We start from the raw sequence: 20,594 nt of genomic DNA, 5'->3' as shown, positions 1-20,594 counted from the left end.
AAAATGCTAATTTTGTTTTCCAAGTGTAACTTTGTATGTAACTTTGTAATCAGAAAAACAAAATGTTTAAAAAAACATTAAAGGGGTGCTCTCTTCGGTAGCACACATACTAAAAAAAATTAAAGGGTCATTCAAAACAAGTGAAATGTAAACAGGTTTCCAATTTAGACCATCAGAGATGCTATCACCTGTTGCTAAGTGCACAGAGATACTCACTAGAAACTACTTGATAGATAATTGTGTCTAGAAAAAGATAATCTATTTTCTAATTAAGGTAGAGGGGTGTGTGTGTGTGTGTGTGTGTGTGTGTGTGTGCGCGTGTGAGAGAGAAATGTTGTGTAATGATCTTATTGGTTTTCAATTATTCTGAACACATCTCCGTATTTGGGAAGGGTAATCTGTGGGCAAATACACTGGCTTCTACAGATGTGGCCGGACATAAGTAATGGTAAAGTATTCATACAATGGGAAATACAAATGGACAGCATGAAGTTATGTATCATTTTCTTTAGTATTAATCCATGTTTTTATTTTATTGATTTAAAAATCATTACTTGCAGAGCTTAGCTTAGATATAAATGCTTGCTAGTAGTACATTTTTTGGAATGGTCATGTTACTTAAATTTCTGTTTTATTATTAATTTAAAAGACCTTAGTGAGACAAAGATCCCATTATTGTGTACCATTTTCTTAAGTACCATTAACATATCAATGATTTTAAGATGCATCCCAAATTCAGAGATGTTAGTATAAAGGCATACATTTTAGAATTGTGGAAATGAGGAAATGTATATGATGTTTATTTTTTCTTTTAGGGGTGCATGTTTTAATTTTTTTGGACAATTCCTTTTTCCCATATTACCGGTATAAGGCAATTAGCCAATTCTGTAATTGACACAGTTAAACCAGAACTACAAAATTCTCTCTTCCAGGTCATATTAGAAACCAAAATCTGAGGGCTTATTATCAGACCGGGAAAATGAAAAATTTTTTTTCTTTTATATTGGCTTATCCATTTCATTGCACAGAATTTTATATATTACTGTGTAATATTTTCAGGCAACAGTGCCACTATCCCCAGAATATAAAAAAATTGTTTTACTTTTTATGACTAGACAAAACACCAGGACACAGTTAATACTTCTGTGGGGACTTTCGTAGTGTTCTGCATAATGAATGAACTCACTTAGGCCCCTATGATAAAATCCACCTGACTGCTCAAAAGGTTAAATGTGTATAAAAAGCTGGTATTTTGCTATGCTAGGAAGAAGAGTTAAGAGACACTAAATGAATTGTTTTTCCTTCTCAGATACAATTGTAAGCTTATTGCTTTTTTGTGTTATAAGTAACCTTTTCATGTGCAATCCATAGCACTATTTATTATTCATTAAAAGAAGCTACCCCAGGTAAAAATACTGTTGTAACTGAGGAATATTCAATAAATTGGAATTCATTATTCATGCAAAGAAGGAAAGAAAATTAAAAACAGGGAAAAGCAAAAATTCTATGAGAATCTATGTGACCTGGAAACAGGAATAAAGACATAACGAGAAAGCAAGAGAGAGGCCCAAGCAGTACATAAGCCTTCTTTACAGTTTTGGTTCACATGTAGTCTTGAAAATAGCCCTCTTAATGAAATAAATTGAGTGGGTAAATTTTTCCTATAATCAAATAAAAAAAGCCAGAAAAAGTACATCAGAGCAATATTGCAAATGTCTTAATGTCAATGACCTTGTGTTATATATTTTGATAGTTGTCTCAGCATCTAGCATCATGCTATTTTCATAGTCCTGTTGCAAAAGATCTAGGTTGTTAGATGTCCAGTCATTTCCACCTTTTTATTCCAGTCCAGCCCTCACAGATCTGTGCAAACTTATCCTCCATAAAGAAAGACGTCCAAGTAAATGATAGAATCACATGAGTCTTGGAAGCGTACACTGCTTAAAATAACTCTAGGTACCTGTAAACTATGAAATAAGAACTAAATTTGAAAATAGACTTAATTATGCATTTAGTGACAATACCCTGATGCTTTAAAACTGATGTGAACATCAACTAAAAATATAACTTAATAGATTGGCTATTTTTTTAAATTTTCTCATGTAATGAGCAATCCACATTTACTTTGTACTTGATGCTGTGATTCTGGACCACTAGCAATTTTTGGTTAATTCATATACAAGTTGCATTCTTTTAAAGCAACTGTGTATATGTCGCTGGCAACCCAAATAACTAAACTGATTATAAAATTTTACACAGATTATAACTGGTTTTGAGAAAATTAAAAAGGTCCTGGTAAAAAGCAGAATGTGCTCAACTTCAGACTGTAGCCCTTGGACGGAAGGGATATTCTTTAGTTTATCTCTTTTCTCTCGTCTTTTAAATATGGGTTAGTATCCATATCTAGCTCAGAATACATCAATTCTCTACAGGGTTACAAACTTTCTAAACCTGCATTGTTGGTGAGAAGCAGCAATGGGTTCAGTAAAAACTCAACCCTGATATTAAAACACCTGTAAACACAGTGACAAAAATGTGGCTTAACAGTATCATCTTCTGCTATTTTGCTTATATTTTTTATACATGGAGTTAGAGAACAAAACTCAGAAGCAAGCCTAGAAATTGACATTCAATGAAAATGGATCATTAATAGCTTTTATTTCCAAAAGCTTCATCCATATTATCCAGGAGGAAAAAATATCTTTTGAAACCAATAAGCCAATAACTCAGGATTCTGAACCTTTTCTGCACTACAGATATTTCTATCAGTTTTGTAAAGCCTAGAGGCCCTTCTCAGCATGTTTTTAGTTCATAAAATGAAATAAACAGAAGTACAAAGTCATTACCAAAATATTTTAAAATGTGTGATACAATAATACGTGTGCTCATCTATTAACGCATTAAAAAACAGAGGTGGTGGCAGGACTACTATAATTTCTTACAGTGAAAATGGTAAATGGTATTTTCAGCTATGTACAGCAAGTATAATGTGGTATGAAAATATCTGTGATTTCTATTAGTGACAAAGTCATTGGCATTGCTAATGCAATGATTCATTGTTACCTACATTTGTAATGGATAGAAATTCTAAGTTTCAGGGAGCCATTAGTAAAAATAAACATACGATTTTTGTTTTCTCATCAAAAAACACAGACACCCTGAATTCTACCCATCCCCGAAGATCCTGTACCCTCAGTCAAAAACTCTGCATTAAGTACTTAAGGGGGTGGGACTGAGAACATCCTTTATATTAATCTCTGTAGGAAAGTGCTCATGTTTTGTTATACTGAAAACTATTAACAGTGGTAGAATCCAGGAACAATTCTAATGGGAAAGGAAAAGACATTATTAAGTGACTGCTGAGTGGATATGAGGCAACTTTTATAAATGAAATAGTCATTTTATGGATATTCAAAAAGTTGTGTGTCTGCCTGAGTGTACCAAAAAAATATAAGGTGAATTTTATTTTGAACACACCACCACAAATATCCTCGGATTTCTTGGAGCTAAGAGGTGTGGTTTCAATTCTTCAGTGTTTTGTAGTTAGATAATAGTGCTGAGTATTTATAGGCTCCCTTATTATAACTATAGTTCTGTCCATTTTCCTTGTCAGAAGTTTATTTTCTGTCCCTGCTCCTGTTTTCCTTTGAATTTTAGTATTGAATTTACTGACTTTGCTCTGACTCTACTTCTTTTTATAGAACCATATTCCTCAAGTTCAATTTATTTTTAAGTTGGATACTTTATGTGTCCATTCCCTTTAGAGCTCTAAAAACAATGTGTACTATTGACCAGATAAAGCTGTTAAGGTAACTATTATGAAATATATTTTTAGGTCCTTGGTCACCTTAATGGCTCTCTGAGTTTTAAGATATGCTTAAAGTCCAGCGCACTACAATCTGGGAGGAGTGGTCTGTGGCTATTATTTCTTCCTCAGCACCTGCTTGATCTGGGAGAGCTGCAATCTGGCATTCTCTTTACCACCCACCACAATTATTTAAGGACTAATAATGATTTCAGAATCCAAATTAAAAAGTCTTTTCTTAGGTATCCATTTCTTTGACCAGTTCCCTGTTTTGGAAACACTATTTTCTTTGCCCTCTCTAAGTCTTGATTCTCAGTTTCTCTAATCACTCTTTTATTTTTTGTCCCTTTGCAGATAGAACTTCTTTATCTTAAATTCTATCTTTAGTAATCTTATATTCTTTATTCTTTTGAATATCTCCGTTGGCACTAACATTCAATCTTACCACTTCACCATTCTCATCTGATTCTTGAATCTGAGTCTTTGTTACCCTATGCTTCCCTGAGTTATCACCCACATTTTAATTAACTAGCTGTCCTAGCTTACCAGGATGTGCCAGTGGCACCTATAATTCAATATGCCTATGCAGGAAAGAAATCTGTTGGGCCCTTCTCCTTCACGTGAAGAAGAATGCTTTGAAGATGAGACTCAAAACATGTACGAGGCTCTTTGTGTTACATGCTGCTGGAAGCTATCACTTCCAAGTCTGCTTATGTAGCTGACAACTGCAGCCAGGGGCATGCTGGGATTGGTGTCCCGCTCAACTCAGCTCCTTGGGTGCCAGTAAAATTTTACTGCTACTATTTGAAACCCTTGGGATTTCAGGAAATCCTGGAAAACTGTGCACATTTGGTAAAAGATCAGAAACCATCTATGTTCTTTTCTTTCTCCTATTTGAAAAAAGCATTATTTATCTCTGCTGTTCAGTGACTCTGATAAAAGCAGAAACCACAGTGATTTGTGCTTGTAATTTCCTCATTATGAAACCACGATTTCAGCCTCACTTTGATATTCAGACCCCAAATTTCACCTAAGTACCCCAAAATGCCATGGCAACACATGTAAAGAATAATGACTAGCCCACAAATTACATTTTAACCATGTTTCAACTTTCAAGTCCTAGGATGACTTCTTTTCTAGCAGTTTCCTTATAGAGAGATTTTTGGTATTCTATAGTGTATGAGTTCTACCTTTATTTTTTTGTCAAGGGTGAGGATGGGGTGATGGTTGAAAAGATTGATATTTACAGTCTGAGAAAAATACAACATTTCTCAATCATACACTGCCGTGCTAAATGTTATGAAGCTGAAATCAAGTTATACTGCTCCCAAACTCCTCTCCTGATCTCTGCATACTTTATCTTACTTGGTTTCTGAGATAGGATATATTAAAATGAGTTTTAGCCTGGAGAATAAATGCAAAACTAAATTTTAATCCCTGGACATATGCAGGTTAGTGCATAATGGGAATGTTACATAATTTGAAAAACAAGAAGGTCTTACTGAATGTTTCAGTAATTATTTGTAATCAAATACAAAATACAGTTAATAAGAATCTGATTCAATTTGTTAGATGTATTTAGTATGTCCTAGGGGGTCTATTTGAGCATTCTGCAGATATTTTTTCTGTCTTTCCTTTTAGATTATCACTTTAACGTACAGCAGGTGAACTTTCAAAGTGTGATATGTCTGAACAAAACTGTTGGGCAACATTTGGAAAAATATACCCAGAGGCAACTGATTGAAGCTGGAACTTCCGTGTCAGACACAGAAAGTCCAATTCGGTTTGTCATTGAGTCAATTTTTTGTGTTTATTGTTGCAAAGACTTCATACTGCAGTAATGTTGGAATCACTTCTTTCCTTGAGGGCTATTGATATTCTTACACAGTATTCTGGGTTTTTTGTACTTATTGTCATGTCTTTAAAAAGAATGTGAGAAATTAAGTAAAATAATTATCTATACTCAAGTATTTACAGTTATGGTTATTTCCACTTATATCTCTATATATTTATGAGTAGATTTTTAAATATTGTGTATATTGGATTAACATTATACAATTAATCCTGAATATAAAACTTTCATCAACCCATAGTCGATTTCTTTCTTTCTTTTTTTTATGTTCACAAAAGGTGACAGCCTGAGGTAAGCTGTCCTTCTCTTGTCCTATTGGAGTTCTGGATTAATTCTTATCCTATGCATTCAAGGAAAGTAATCTTACATTGATATTAGGCAATGCATTCAAAGATAAAAATTGTTGCAAATCACCATTTCAAAATTCTAAAACAGAGCAGCTATTTTTTATCTGGAATAAAACTAGAATGAGCATTAATGATTACTCTTCTTTGTTTTTTTGATTTCTTGTTACACTTGCAAAAGTTAAAGTCTATTTTGGTGTTTTAAAAATCCCTTGTAGATGCATAAAAAGATAGTTTATGAGATGGATTATTAATATATAAATATGCTTGCCATCAACTAGTCTTGACCCCATATTGTCAAAGCCTAAAAGGTAAGTGATCATTCTAAACACCTCATCATATGATTATCATACAGCAATCAGAGCTCATCCACTTAATATTAAGATTCTTAAGGACAAAGGGTCTGTTTATCCTTGAGCATATTGTCCTTTTTGTAAAATTTTCATAGCCTGCCGCCTGTTTGGTACCTACTATATGTGCTTCTGGCCTCAGTTCAAATGTTACTTCCTTAAACTCCCCAAAACAGAACAGGCACCCCTGTCATGGCTCTCTCTTCTTTTCATTCATGGTACTTATCATGTTTTGTAATTAGACATTATGTAATTCCTGTTTTTCTCTCCCACTAATTTCTATACTCCATGAGAATAGGAACTGAATTTAACTGCCATTGTTGCCCCAGCTCTAAGGGGTGGCTAGTGTTGGATCCTATTTGGTGAATGAATTAATTCATTAATACATGTTCTGAAAATTCTGTACATAGTTAAGAAAAACTCAATAAATATTTGTGGCTAGTTTATTTATTGAACACATAATTATATACATTCAGTATGTTTTAACACTGGACTTAACACAATTTTCTCATTAAATTTATGTGTCTTAATTCTAATCTTTACTTCCTCATAAATACCTTTTATTTTTAAAACTTTATTTTAATCAGAATCTCTTATATTTTGCTTTTGGATCTATGTCATAGATGGATATAGCAGAGTAGAAATTTAGTGTTAGATAGGATAAAACTATAATCTCTGACCATCTATATTAGATAAGAAAATACTGAAATTATTTTTCCACTGTTAGTTCCTGTTCATCATTCACTAAAGTACTTGATCAAATAACAGTGACAGTTTACAATAATTGTAAACATGAAAACATAAAGAAATGAACTTAGGTGTTTGTGGTTCAGAAGTATGTTATGATGTCATATTTTTCAAAAACTAAAGCAACTCCTATCTCCTATAATGGTTTTGGTTGAATTAACAATATTTGTTTATTAAAAATTATGTTAATGCCACTGGATTTCCTAAATTCAGGTACTTGTAAAACATGGTATGCAAGGCATTAAAGCTGACTTCTACATAATTTGTTCTCAATACACACAGTCAGTTACTAAAGATAGGCAGTTGTTTAAAAATTTAAAATTTCACAAAATTATAACAAAAGAAAAAGGGGACTAAACTAGATTTAACTTTTTAGATAACTCAAAATCCTTTTGTCTACTTATTTATTTATGCAATTATTTGCTTTTTTACAAAATGTATTGACCTAGATATTTTACTAAATGGTTGATATATAGGTTTCTCATTCCATTTCATCATCATTGTCCTTTCAAGCTGTTTATGAAAATGGCTATCTGAACACTTGAACTTATATCATTTAAAAGTGACAAAGGAATATAAATTAGAACTTAAATTAGAAGAGTATCTGTAATACTGTAATAGATATTACGGAAACATCTAAACGATTTTCACGTATCAATCAAAAGTAACTTCAGGGCCTTCTCTGGTGGCGCAGTGGTTGAGAGTCTGCCTGCCGATGCAGGGGACACGGGTTCGTGCCCCGGTCCGGGAGGATCCCACATGCCGCGGAGCGGCTGGGCCCGTGAGCCATGGCCGCTGAGCCTGCGCGTCCGGAGCCTGTGCTCCGCAACGGGAGAGGCCACAACAGTGAGAGGCCCGTGTACCGCAAAAAAAAAAAAAAAAAAGTAACTTCAATTAAAATTAAAAATAATCAAACTTAAACCCCCTGTAATAAAAAATGAAGAATAAAACTAAAAAATAACTGAGATTTCTCAGAGTCAATGATAAGTTGTATGAACTGTATATGGAAATCTAAACTGAAATTATATAAATCAGATGTATTATTGCCTTAACTCATCTGTAAATATTAATTAGGAAATAATTAGTGTGAAAATTACAGGCAGATCCTTTGCCAAGTATTAAAACATTTGTTGTTAACATCTGAAATAATTATATTGTTACTGAAAATGTTTAATAGGTGATTGATACATGTAATAATTATTACCACATAGGCATTGTGTTATAATAGATAGGGTTAAATATAAATTTATTCCTTACAAAGTAAAAGTACTTAATAGCTATATTAATTAAAGACATACATTATAAATAAAGAAGTCACATAATTAAAAAAATAATATTAAAGTAGCATCTCAGCATACACATCTTACCTTTAATGGTTTAACTGAAAATGAATAAATATACTTAGGTTTTTAAAATGTAGAATATCATTAATATTAAAAATATTTCATTTAATTACACTGATAAAGGTAGTAATAATAAATTGATTAAAATTGAAGGTACGGTAAATATGAGAAAAATGCAGAGAACAGGTTAAGATCTGAGAAAAACAAATCTTTTGGTGATAAGTAGACAGATATCAAGATCAGTCTGTCTATACCCTGTAAAAAGCAACCTAAAAAGCAACCTCCAAAATTACCACTTTTATATTTTCAAGGCTCATTAGTAGTAGTAGTTGGTCAGATCATAGCATTCATATGTCTGTTGATTATTTGAAATGAGTGAGAAATAAATAAGTGATCTCAGATAAACTATCAAGATGTCTGCATGGAGTAATGGCCTAAAATGAGAAACAGATCCCTGTCTACCTCTTATTTCAAATCCATTTGCATAACCCCATTGCAAAATATACTAAAACTTAATTAACCCATCAGTACAAATAAGAAAGAAGTGGTACAAGTGAGGCAAATATAAGTGCAGCAGCCCCAAATTAGACTGACAGCTTGAATGTGAACACAAGGAAAACGACACTTCGGTATGGGTGTCCTCTAACCCCCCAGCAGTTAGTCTCCATCATTCTTCTTTCCCTCTCTCACATGAAATATCTGCTGAAACAAATGGCTTCTCTCCCATTATTGCAGGTGTAAGTTGACCTAGTGGACCCCTGTGGGAGAGCATACAAAGCCCAAAGAAAGTTCATCAATCTTACTTCAGAGTAGAAGTACGCAAATTGGTTATAATCTATGTAATGTCAACTCCTAAGATCCTAAACTCAATTAGCTGGGTGCTAGCATTACCTGTAACCTGCAGGTGCTTCTATATGCCATGTAGTGAGTGAATGTTCTACGTTCTCAATGCATATCGCTAAATCATCACTGTGGCAAGATGCACTTTCTTACTGTGGATTTTCTAAACGTTCTAAAAAGCCACAGAATAAAAAGCAAAACCATAGCCTCAGAAACCTAGACAATGGGAAGAATCAGAATCCTGAATTTATTACATACTCTTATAAATCAATGCAATAGAAACAAATACCCCAAGAGGAACATATTTTAGATTGTACCTTAGGGGACCTGTTCCAATATCTGTCAGGGCACAGAGATGAACAGGGGGAACAGTAGAATGTTAGAGCATACGATAGGTTAAGGGAGGCACCTCACTATCACATGCATGTTCAGAGAGCAGTCTGGATTTACATATAAATATTTTACAAATATAAAACCAAGTCAGAGAAAAACAAAGAATTTCATTAAACGCAATAGCAAAGACACTAGATGCAAACTTATGTCCATGAAGTTGAAAGTCTATTTCAATACATCCTTCCTAACCTATCAGGTTTCTTTCTTTTCAAGGGTATTTTCGGATGTGGTGCCCTCAGTAAAATCTCTGATGGAAGGATGAATAGGCTTTAGTCATTGGTTTCAATTTCTAGCTCACATCAAGGTCTCTTTCCATTTTCAATAGGTAAGAAACCAACTGGCTGTCTAGTTGCTCCTTGGTCAGTACAGGGGGCAAAGGCTGATTAGGCAGCCATATTCAGGTCCCATGAACCAAAAGAAAAAAGATGCAAGAGCTGGGCCTGGGTGGGCCAAGGACCAGTTGAAACTAAATTTAAGTCAACTTAGTGGGCAGTCAGTTAAGTGCTTTATAGGAAGGTTGCTAGGTTTGTTGACTGGGTGGCTATTGGTCATCCAGTTGTATGATCAACCTGCTTACTCATACTGTCCTTTCCTTCCATTCATCCATGCCTGAAGCTTCCTTTATTAACTCATGCTCCATGTCCTTCTTCAATTATTTTTAAGCTTAGAAATATTTTCCCCATCCAAGGTATTTCTTTGATATTCACAATTTCATTATTTTAATGAAGTTTTTCAGGACTAGGGTAATGAGAATCTCCAGATCACCATTTTGTTTATATACATAATCCAAATAAATTCTTCAATAATTTTCCTTGTTTTATTTTATAAATTACCATTGTCAAGGAGGAAGAGAGAGAGGGAAAGTGAGAAATAAAATTGTTACTCTGGCTAGAGAGAGAGAGAGAGAGAGAAAGAGAGTGTGTGTGTGTGTGTGTGTGTGTGTGTGTGTGCGCGCGCGCTTAAGAGACAGAGTGGAGGTGGAGGGTGCTTTCAAGTTTATCTTGTTCAGCTCTATCCAAAGAGGTATCATTCTTGGTTTAGAGGAAAATACACTGAACTGGGAATCACAAGACCTGATTCTAGATTCCTTCCAGTCCTGGTTCTGTCACTAACTGTGAGAACCCGGCAAACCACATAGCCTATGTGTCTCAGTTTCTATGTCTGAATTCTTATCTGCATTTGCCTTTTGAATTTGCATAATGTTATGATGCTCTAATAGCATTATATACATCAAACTAGTAGCACTATGAAGTTTCTATAAGTGTCCAACAATTATTAAGCTACATGACTCTTGTTCTTGTTAGCATGAACTTGTGCCCAATTCCAGTCTCCTCTTACTGACTATAATCCTGTTGCTACCTCTCCCTAGGTTTTTTATTTGTTTTGGAGAAGGTGGGGTGCTTTGTGCTTCTTTGCAAACATTTCAGGTAAATTATTATCCTATAATTTGATCCATCATCTCAAGACCCTACTGTCTTAGGCTTTCAAGAAGACAAATAAATAGCATGTAAAACTCTTACTGATGTGTTGGCCAATTCAGCATGAACCCTTATTAATCTCTACCTTTTATCTGGACAAAGGTTATCTGGTTAGAATGCTCTGAATTTACTGTTTGAAACAGAGCAACCACTCTGGGAGAAAATTAGGTCATATGCACAACTCAAAAGCCAAAATGTGATTCATGGAAGAGATGTACTTGGGTCTCTGAGGAACTGTTGACCTCCTTTCAGACCACAAGGCAACCACTCCTATGCCTATCATGTTCTAAGTGAGACCCATCCTGGAGAATAGATGCACATTAATAACATTCACAACAACAAATATGAAATGTGCCATTTCAATACATTATGAAATCTGGAAGCAAATTATTATTGATTTTGGCCCAGATTCCATAATAAATGGAGGCTATGCAAATAAAGGTTTATATATATATGAATACTTACTGTATTGACAATTTCTTCCCATGAATTCTCCTGGGCACTCACAGGAATAGTTAGCAACAAGGTCTGTGCATATTCCACCATTTTTGCAAGGCTCAGCTTCACATTCATTAATATCTGCGGAAAATAGAGAGAAGAGAGGAAGAGAATTATTGGTGAAAAAAAGATCAGTTATTAGAAGGTTTTAGGCGTTTCAAATAAAAAAAAGTCTAAATAATGCTGTGTGTGTGTATGTCTCTAGTCAATAATATAAATGGTGCCTACAATCAACAATTTATTAGCAATCAAAATAAATCCAGTTCAAATGGAACTGAGAATCCAAATCCAGCAGAACTAAACCACTCTCCTATCCTGAAAATAAATATGAATAGTTTGGGGAAATATTCAGCGTATCCTTAGAATTAAATCAAACAAATTAACCCTGATAGAGAAATGAATTGGTATCACAAGATCTAGAAACCTCCTCAGCAGTAACCACTGCCAATTAACACTGTCTCATTTCATCTTAATTCATTAAAATTCTAACTGACAGAGATGTTTTAGTTTCTAAATAGTCTGCCTTTGATGAATGCGACAAGAAGTAAATTGGAGTTAATAGGTAAATCTCATTATATACAAAGTATAATAAATGTAAATGATCACTTCCTAATCTCATTCAAGGGTTTCTAAAGTTAGGAGGGCTAAAGGGACTTACCTTTTATGAATCATTATTATACCTGATGCAAAATCATACGAAATAGAAAACATTCAGCAAATTATAATAACTTCCACACTAATTTTGGACAACAGGGACAACAAATGGGATTTTGAATGAAAAAAGAATTAAAGACTAATTCAGTCAAATATCAATCACTGATATTTACACATCATTTCGTCTAAGCTCAGCACCAAGCTAGGTTCTGTGGGAGCTAGTAAAGTAATTGGAGGACATGCACTCTCCCCATCACTTTCCCTTCCTATCATCTCTCTCAACTGAAATCCTGCTCTGCTCTTATTCCCACAACTCCTTACATATCTAAATGGTGTTACTTAGGGACTGTCTGTTTATGTGCCTTTCACCCTTTCACCTAGTCAATCTGTAAAGTTTACAAATGCAGCACCCGTCCTGCACTGTTCTTTGTACCTCCACAAATGCCACACTCTATCTGGAAAACCACTAGTGCCCAATAAATATTTCTTGATAAAATTTATAACAAAATAGTGGTGCAAACAATCTGAAAAAAATTATTTCAGATGTGTGATGTGCCTTCGGATACACTACAACGTATCAAAAGTTATTCTGAAGTCCTGGGTTTTCATAGTGCTTAAAACAATATGATCATTAAACTACCCCCTCAATATCAAACAAGGACAAAATACTAGAAAACCTCTATTTTGCCCTTTCCTTTAACTTCTTTCTTATAAACAGCATCTCCTCCTGGAAGCAGATTTGGTCATCCTTTCATTCTAAGTTTATGGCAAAGTTTGGTCTAAATTTCTTTAGGCAGGTGACCACTTTCTCTGAAAAAACCATCCCTTTTGGTGTCTGGCCAAGTTCTACAGTTTGAGAGTAGAGACAATTCATGACTGTGTTCAGAAAGAATCTGAATAATTTGATCATTTTATAATATCAAACAACAGGATAAAATCAGAATCTGATCATCTCTAAAAAACAGCTGTGTACTATATAATAGACTCACAAATATCTGACACTAAAACTCTTAAGCAAGAAGGAAGGAAGGAAGGAAGGAGAGAAAGGAGAGAAAGGAGGGAAGGAAGAGTATGTCACATTCATTTTCTCATCTGATGAGATATTTAGCTCTTTTTGTCTTAACAAAAATTCACTTTTTATTTATATTGGACTAACATGCAAAATATTTTCATTAAACTTTGAAAACAGCACAAAAGTCACTGTGCTATTTATTTCCTTACCAGATGAATGTCAGGAAATGGCAATGACTGGCTACTTTGGAACATGCTTAATATGTCTTTCCCTGTATCATATCTACTACAATTTGTTTTAGGTGAGATATGTCAGAGCCTGACAAGAAGTTAAATCTTCATGTCTTAAAGAATGCATTGTCTTATTTTGTAAAGTTAGACATAAAAAGCTACTCTTTTATATACTTATAGGGAAGAAACTGAGTATTAATTAATGTCTGAAAAAGAGCACATAAGGGAAATAGAATTTGATCTTGGATTTGAAGGAAAGTTTTAATTAGGATTAATAAAAACAGGATGAAGAGGGTATTGTATTTCCAAGCAGGGATCCAGAATGAGTCACAACTTTGAAGAGAAGCGTTCATGGTATGACGGTGTGTTCAAGTACACAAATAGCACAGTTTGTCTGGAGGAGAGAGTGGGAAGGGGGTGCTGGTAACTAAGTCTGAGGATGTAGGTAGGACCAGATTCCCATGAACTGTTAGTGCCAGCTGAGGGATCTGGCCATTCTCTTTTGGCAGTGAAGGCTTGGAGCCAGCTGGGAGGGTAGCCTCTATACCCTTTACCCTAGAAAGATTTAGAAAAGCCATATGTGGGATGGACTTAAATAAATGAAAGAAGGCTGGACAGAGACCCACCCAGGATCTGATGCTAAGAGGTACAACATATGTTTTAATTCTCAGGTAAGAGAATTACCTTACCTGAAGATTTCTCATTTTAATATTGACCTATATCATGAGTAAAATCAAACCCAGCTCTTGCTGCTTTGAAATGTTAATAGAAGGAAGTTTGCATAGTTGATGATGTGAGAACAATCAAGAGTTATTTTATGTACTATTAAGGATATGCAGTTACCGTTGTTCTTTGCTTCCTCATTTCTCCTAAGTTTTTACACGATAAGTAGTACTTAACACATGAGAATGTAAATTTAATTGAGACTAATCGATCTTTGAACTTCTATTTGTTCATCAGACCAGCTCTACAATCATCAACAATGGAAGTTAAAATTAAGAACATTTGTTTCTAAAAATAGTTACACCTTTACCCAGAGGTTAACATGAGGAGGAATGAACTGGAATTGCATTTGCTGAAATGAAAATGCTTTCTAGCCATACTTAGTTTGTGATTAAAAAAAAAAAAAAGATCCTCTACTGTTTGTGCATTTTTTTAAACCAAAAAACTACCTTGATCTAAATTCATAAAAATAAAAACATTATATTAAATGAGTTACATACTTTAATATAGTAGCAAATAAGTAAAACATTTCTGCCTATGTACACATCTAGTAACACGCAGGCTCAGATAACAGATGCAAATTACATAGAAGCCTTTATATATCAGTGTAATGCAAGAGTTCTTTCAGCGGTGAAGGCTATTTGCACTGTGATTAACACTGCAAGCAATCTAAATGGAAACAGACCTCAATTGGAATAAATCATGTTTAATTAAAGACTAGATATAAATACTCACAGAATATAATGAAATGAAAGTTAAACTTCTTTGTAATAAACCACATACATATTTCTCTGTCACAGATCATGACATTATTATTTCCAGAAAAAAGTACTCATCTATTCCAAATATACTGGGATATAATAAATTATTTTATAACTAAGAAAAATTTGACATTGCAGTTCTATACAAAATAGGAACTTCCATATTTGATCATTTTTATAGTTCATTTATAATAATAATAGCTATCATTTTTTGAGGTTTTTAGTTCTATGACTGCTTCCTGAGAATTGTTTTTAAAAAATAACATCATTCAAAGCTAGATTTTATAATTAAGACACCCAGCTGAGTCCTGATTCCTTACTCTGAAAACATAAATCTTTGCTGTCCACCCTCTAGCTGACTGAAGCACAGTGGTAGGAGCTGAGCATGATTTCCAGATACAAACTCGTGATGTGTGTGTGTGTGTGTGTGTGTGTGTGTGTGTGTGTGTGTGAAGCAATTAAAAAGCAAAGCAAAGCAAAGCAAAGCAAAGCAAAGGAGGGAAGGGAGGAGAGGAAGAGATGAGAGAATAGATAGTTGGTCACAACAGCATGCATATCTTTGAAACAAAAGGTACTCTAAAAGGATGTCCAGGCACTTCTTCTGTTGTAAATAGTTACATAGATTCATTCATATTATATGCATAATTTAGTCTCTTTATCTTTACCATTATTTTGCCCTTAGCCCACCTTATACAGATTTGGGAAGGTGTGCTGTAGTCTTCCCTCTTAGGCTTGGCTTTTTGCTAACAGAAATAATGTCAACCCATGCACCCTCTAGAGATGTCACTGTGAGAAGCCTCCTCTAGTAATTGAAAAACACATATATTCATTAAGATCATTCTGAGCACTCTTGAACTTATACACATGTGCATCATGAGAAGTGCTCAGTTACTCCCAGTCTTTTTTTCTGGATCTTTGTCAGACCCATCACTGTGCAAATTACAGCCCCAAAGCCCATGAAACTGCCTTTGGAGTAGTAGGCTGTCAAAGAGTTTCTGAAAATCAAAATTATATTTGCTAGTTCCTTTAACAGTGCCTTCTCTGGGTATGATTTCTTGCCACAGAAATGATGTTGCTTCTTTTCAGATCATTATATTTAAATATTCAGAAATCCCATTCTTCATTATAGACTCCACTAGCTGGTCAGAGAGGAAATGGAGATTTGCGGAGTCTAATTGCTAGGGCATCCTGTGGAAACTTTAAAAATCAATCGATTAACTAAATAACTAATTAATTAATTCATTTTCAAACTGGCTCCCATTTGTAATCTGCAGAACAGGAATGACTGCACATTGCACTCTTGGGCCATCAGTGTCCCAATTCACCCTTGAGCCTCTCTAGAACTCCTGAGGTGGATGCCAATTGGCCCCAGTAGTTCAACTACATTTACTTTGCCAACTTGGCCTAGAATATTTTGAATATTGACCACCATTTAGACTAGGACATCCAATCCTTTTAAGGACAGAAATCCATGTAACCTCCTCTTGAGTGGAGGAAAAAAGACAACTTAATTCACTCGTGAAACTACCTCCTTTTGATCCCCGAGTATATCCAGGTCCCGTGAGCATCAAGAAAGGAACAACTGATTCTCAGGCTGAGCACCCCTGTTTTGATATATCAGAAGGACACCAAAACTAAGCCCTTTTTTTTCTTTGCAAAGATATAATTTCTTGGCTTCCTTATTCCCTTCTCTTGGGCTGTCTTTCCTTCTGCGATATTGTTATTGACTTAAATAGCCCGCAAGTGCTTATTTTCTAGAGTCTGCTACTTTTGACCCTTTGTAACCCATCTTCCCTGGGCTCCCCATTAGCTATTAAATATTCCCCAGACTTCCTGTGAGTGATTGCCTTTTAAAATTTAACCTTTTATATTTTTTCTTACCTAAAGTTTATGGTTTTTCAATTTCTCTTTTAAGGCTGAAAAAATTATGATATATTTCTAGGAATTCTGTCCTCCCGCTCAGGTATTGAATTTAATTATGTCATAATCAGAACTATCTACAGGATTTCCCAATCATTTTGGGGGCAAGTCAGTATATTTTTAATCTTGTGTGCTTGAACTCTGTTTTGATCTGGCCTTTTGTTCTATTGCTACTAATTTATTTTAAAGTAGCAAATTAAAATGAGCATTCTTCAATGAGAACATACCACAGGCAAACCTTTTATACTAATTTACTGATAACCCTCATTTACCAAGAACAATAGTGCCAAAAAATATCCAAGAGGTATTTAACCATCACCTCTTCCTAACAAAGATAATACTCTATGCTCATCTGTATCCTGGCATCCTCACATTTATTTTGAGATCTCAATTTTAATGCAAGAAACTTTGTTATTGGTATCCAGGTAGAGCCCAGTTCTCTAGGATGTCTCCGTTTAAAATTATTTCAGTAAGGTTTTAGTTGTCTTAATTAGATATTTGGCCAGCAAGATAAGACAGCTATTCCAAGATACTTATAAAGCCAAAACCAGGGAATAGCTGTTAGGGGAGGGATAGTCAAGAGGGTGGTATAACTCAAATATTTGAGGCCTTGAAGAAATTCATAAATAAAAGCTACATGAAAAAACACAGTAGAAGCCAAAATGAACCAATGCCTCTGGTAAAATGTGTACCAAAGAGCAAACAATTGCAAAGAACATTACCTTAGGGGTATGCAGCACAGTAACTTGACCTGCAATAAATATTCATTGATTGGTAAGAAAACTGAGAATATCAGAGACCTGGGGAATCATCACCTGTACTGTGACAGTGAGTTCCCTGATTTGGGCAGATGTACCAGCCTACTTCTAAAGGGGTTCTATTAAGGAGAATGGATTTAGAACAATGCTCCTTTTAAAAGTTAGAACTTTTAAAATATACCAATGCAAAGCCTCCGCACCAGAGATTCTAATTCAAATGGACTTGGGTGGAATGAAGGCATAAATATTGTTTTATAGGAGTCCAGGTAGCCAGGGTTAACAAACACTGCACAGAACCTCTGTGTATGAAGTCCATCTATCCATCCACCCATCCTTAGTTCTCTGCTAGGTTCTAAGAATGCAAAGATTAATATATCATGGACCCTTACTTTTCTCAAGACTCCTATAGTACAGCAGATAGATGAGGAAATAATCAGTTACAGTACAAAGTGACAAGTGCTCTAATGAATGAACGCACAGTTTCTCAGAGACTTCAGACAGCAATAACTAAATTAGTCTAGCAGGCTAGAGAATGTTGAATTTTAGAGGTGTCTATCTGACTGTGGAAAATGCTTCTGAGTTATGTCAAGTCATAACTAATTACTCTGTAAAGTTATTTTTCTAAATTAATATGCATCTCATTATTCTACATATCCGAGAGTGATTCCTTATTGTCCCATAGTTCTGTGCTCCAAGTATAAAACTCATATATGTCCTTTTATTATGTATGTTATAATTTATATATTTTTGCATATTCATAATGCTTTATCCAAAATCAATCACTCTATTCTGTCAAATGCATGTTAAATTAGTTTGCTTGTAGTTCTCTCTAGTTTTAATGGTCAGTACTAAAGATCAACTATTTTGGATTTTTTCTATAGTGAGTTATCAGAAATCCATAACTGGCTAAAATGAGATGGGATTCACATGGGAAGCATAGCTAGGATTCACATGGTTGCTTTCACACACCCATTCACTCACTCATTCATTCATTAAAACTTTGATGAGCACCTTCCATGAATCAGGTTCTAAAATACTGAATATATGATTGGATACATCAGTGAACAGGGATAGTTGCAACTGTTCTAAGAAGTCTCACCTTCTATAATTGGAACATAAAAGGACACAATGTTTTCAGAGAGAACTGAGCACTTTTAAATGTCTGGATATGCACAGGGACTATGTGGAACTAATATGGATGGTGGTTACTAGGTAGTCTGGGACCAGATTTTTATGGCCTTACAAATCAAATTAAGGAGTTTGAACTTTAGTCCTTGGACACTGAGAAGTTAATAGAGAATTCAAGAAGTGTGGAAAGGGGGCATGGGATTGAATAGATCTGTGGTTTAGAAAGCTCATTTACTCTAGAATTTCATTACTGGTAACATTTGGAAAAATAATTCAAAGAGTTGGAAGGGCAGTTTATGTTGAGTCTGTATCACTCAGACCATACATACAACATGATGACTACAGCATGTATCTTTAAACATGTGGCTTGGTTTGAAATGCATACAGACTTCCTAATATTTAGGGTTGCCAGATTCAGCAAATAGAAATACAAGATACCCATGCAATATTTGGCTCATACTTTATAAAAAAAAAATTTTATCTGCAATTCAAATTTACCTGGCCATCCCGTATTTTATCTGGGAATCCTACTTGAATAGTCAACTAGAATATGATTTCTCCATATTTTCTTTCTTTCCTTTTATATAAGCACTTTAATTTCAGCATAGGGTCATGCTTTCCATTTTGTATATTCAGCAGACCCCAAAGAAAACTAACTACAGTAGAAAATCTTTATTGACAAATGAGTCCTCCTCAGGCTTTTGCTCAAACTAAACTGCGTTGTTTGCAAAGCAGTTCATAATCTTTATAGTTTACCTGTATATAAGCTTCCATGTATTATTTATATAGTTATACTTGTATACATATCAATACTTCAGCTATGTAAGAGCCAAGGTAATCCATTTCTAAATAGACAAGCAGTTATGGATTTTAGGAATAAAATTAGAACAGATGCCCATTAAGCCAAAATCACTTAAGATTTTGAGAAAAATTACTAAGAGGAATAAAAGAACTGGGGGAAAATTGGCACTCCTATCAGCAAATTAATTCATAATGGTTTGGAATATATAGTATGCATGAAACTTACAGTAATCACTTATTTCACTTCATATGCAAGTTGTAAGTAGAAGGACTTAACACCAGTATATCATTTTGGGATGTATTTTTTATCAAGAGAGGCTTTTAAGGGAATAAATTAAAACTTAACAATTCACCAGGTTGAATTATTTTTCTCTTCAATGACAGTAATTTAAAAAAAAAAAAACACAGAGACAGTAACTTATACTAAAAATGATGAGCCACTTAAAGCATACAAGCAATGCCACATTTAAATAACAGGCAATGATACACAGTTACGTTTCATATTACAGAAAAATAATTTCACTTAGTTCAGAATTAATTTCTTAAAAATAACTCTATAACATATTAAGTATGGACAAACAGCTCATCAGGATGACAATTGATTGACAACAATTAGCAAATCCACCCACTTGTACTATGAGCTAAACCTTGTTTTAAACATTTTGTATATATCATCACACCCTTTGAGCTACTATTATCATAACTGTTTTCCAGATGAGTGAATTGAGACATTGAAAATATAAATAATATGTCAGAGTCACACAGATGCTGAAACTGAAATTAAAAGCCAGATAATTTGTCTCAGGAATCTATGCTTTTCACCAGTTAACTTGACCACCACTAGAAAATATGAATTCTCCTTCACCTTTACTTCATACTTGCCTTCAAGGTACCACTCTATGTGCTGAGGAGGACAGAGAAGCCAGAATACACAGCCCTTGATCTCAAAATGTTTAA

The 20,594-nt window shown here is 34.4% G+C and overlaps 1 protein-coding gene across 2 annotated transcripts in view; it reads right to left on the bottom strand.

The window, feature by feature from the left end:
• EDIL3 (EGF like repeats and discoidin domains 3) overlaps nucleotides 1-20,594 on the bottom strand; it is a 433,712-nt gene that overhangs the window by 178,258 nt on the left and 234,860 nt on the right. For both annotated transcript variants that reach the window (XM_060009191.1, XM_060009192.1), the window contains one exon: nucleotides 11,618-11,731. In XM_060009191.1, coding sequence (XP_059865174.1) covers nucleotides 11,618-11,731 — 114 coding nt within the window. The remainder of the gene's footprint in view (nucleotides 1-11,617; nucleotides 11,732-20,594) is intronic.

This window comes from Delphinus delphis, chromosome 3 (assembly GCF_949987515.2).
Source record: "Delphinus delphis chromosome 3, mDelDel1.2, whole genome shotgun sequence".
In the NCBI taxonomy this organism is placed as follows: domain Eukaryota; kingdom Metazoa; phylum Chordata; class Mammalia; order Artiodactyla; family Delphinidae; genus Delphinus; species Delphinus delphis.
Note: the sequence above shows the minus strand (reverse complement) of the source record. Positions and strands in the feature narration are given on the sequence as shown.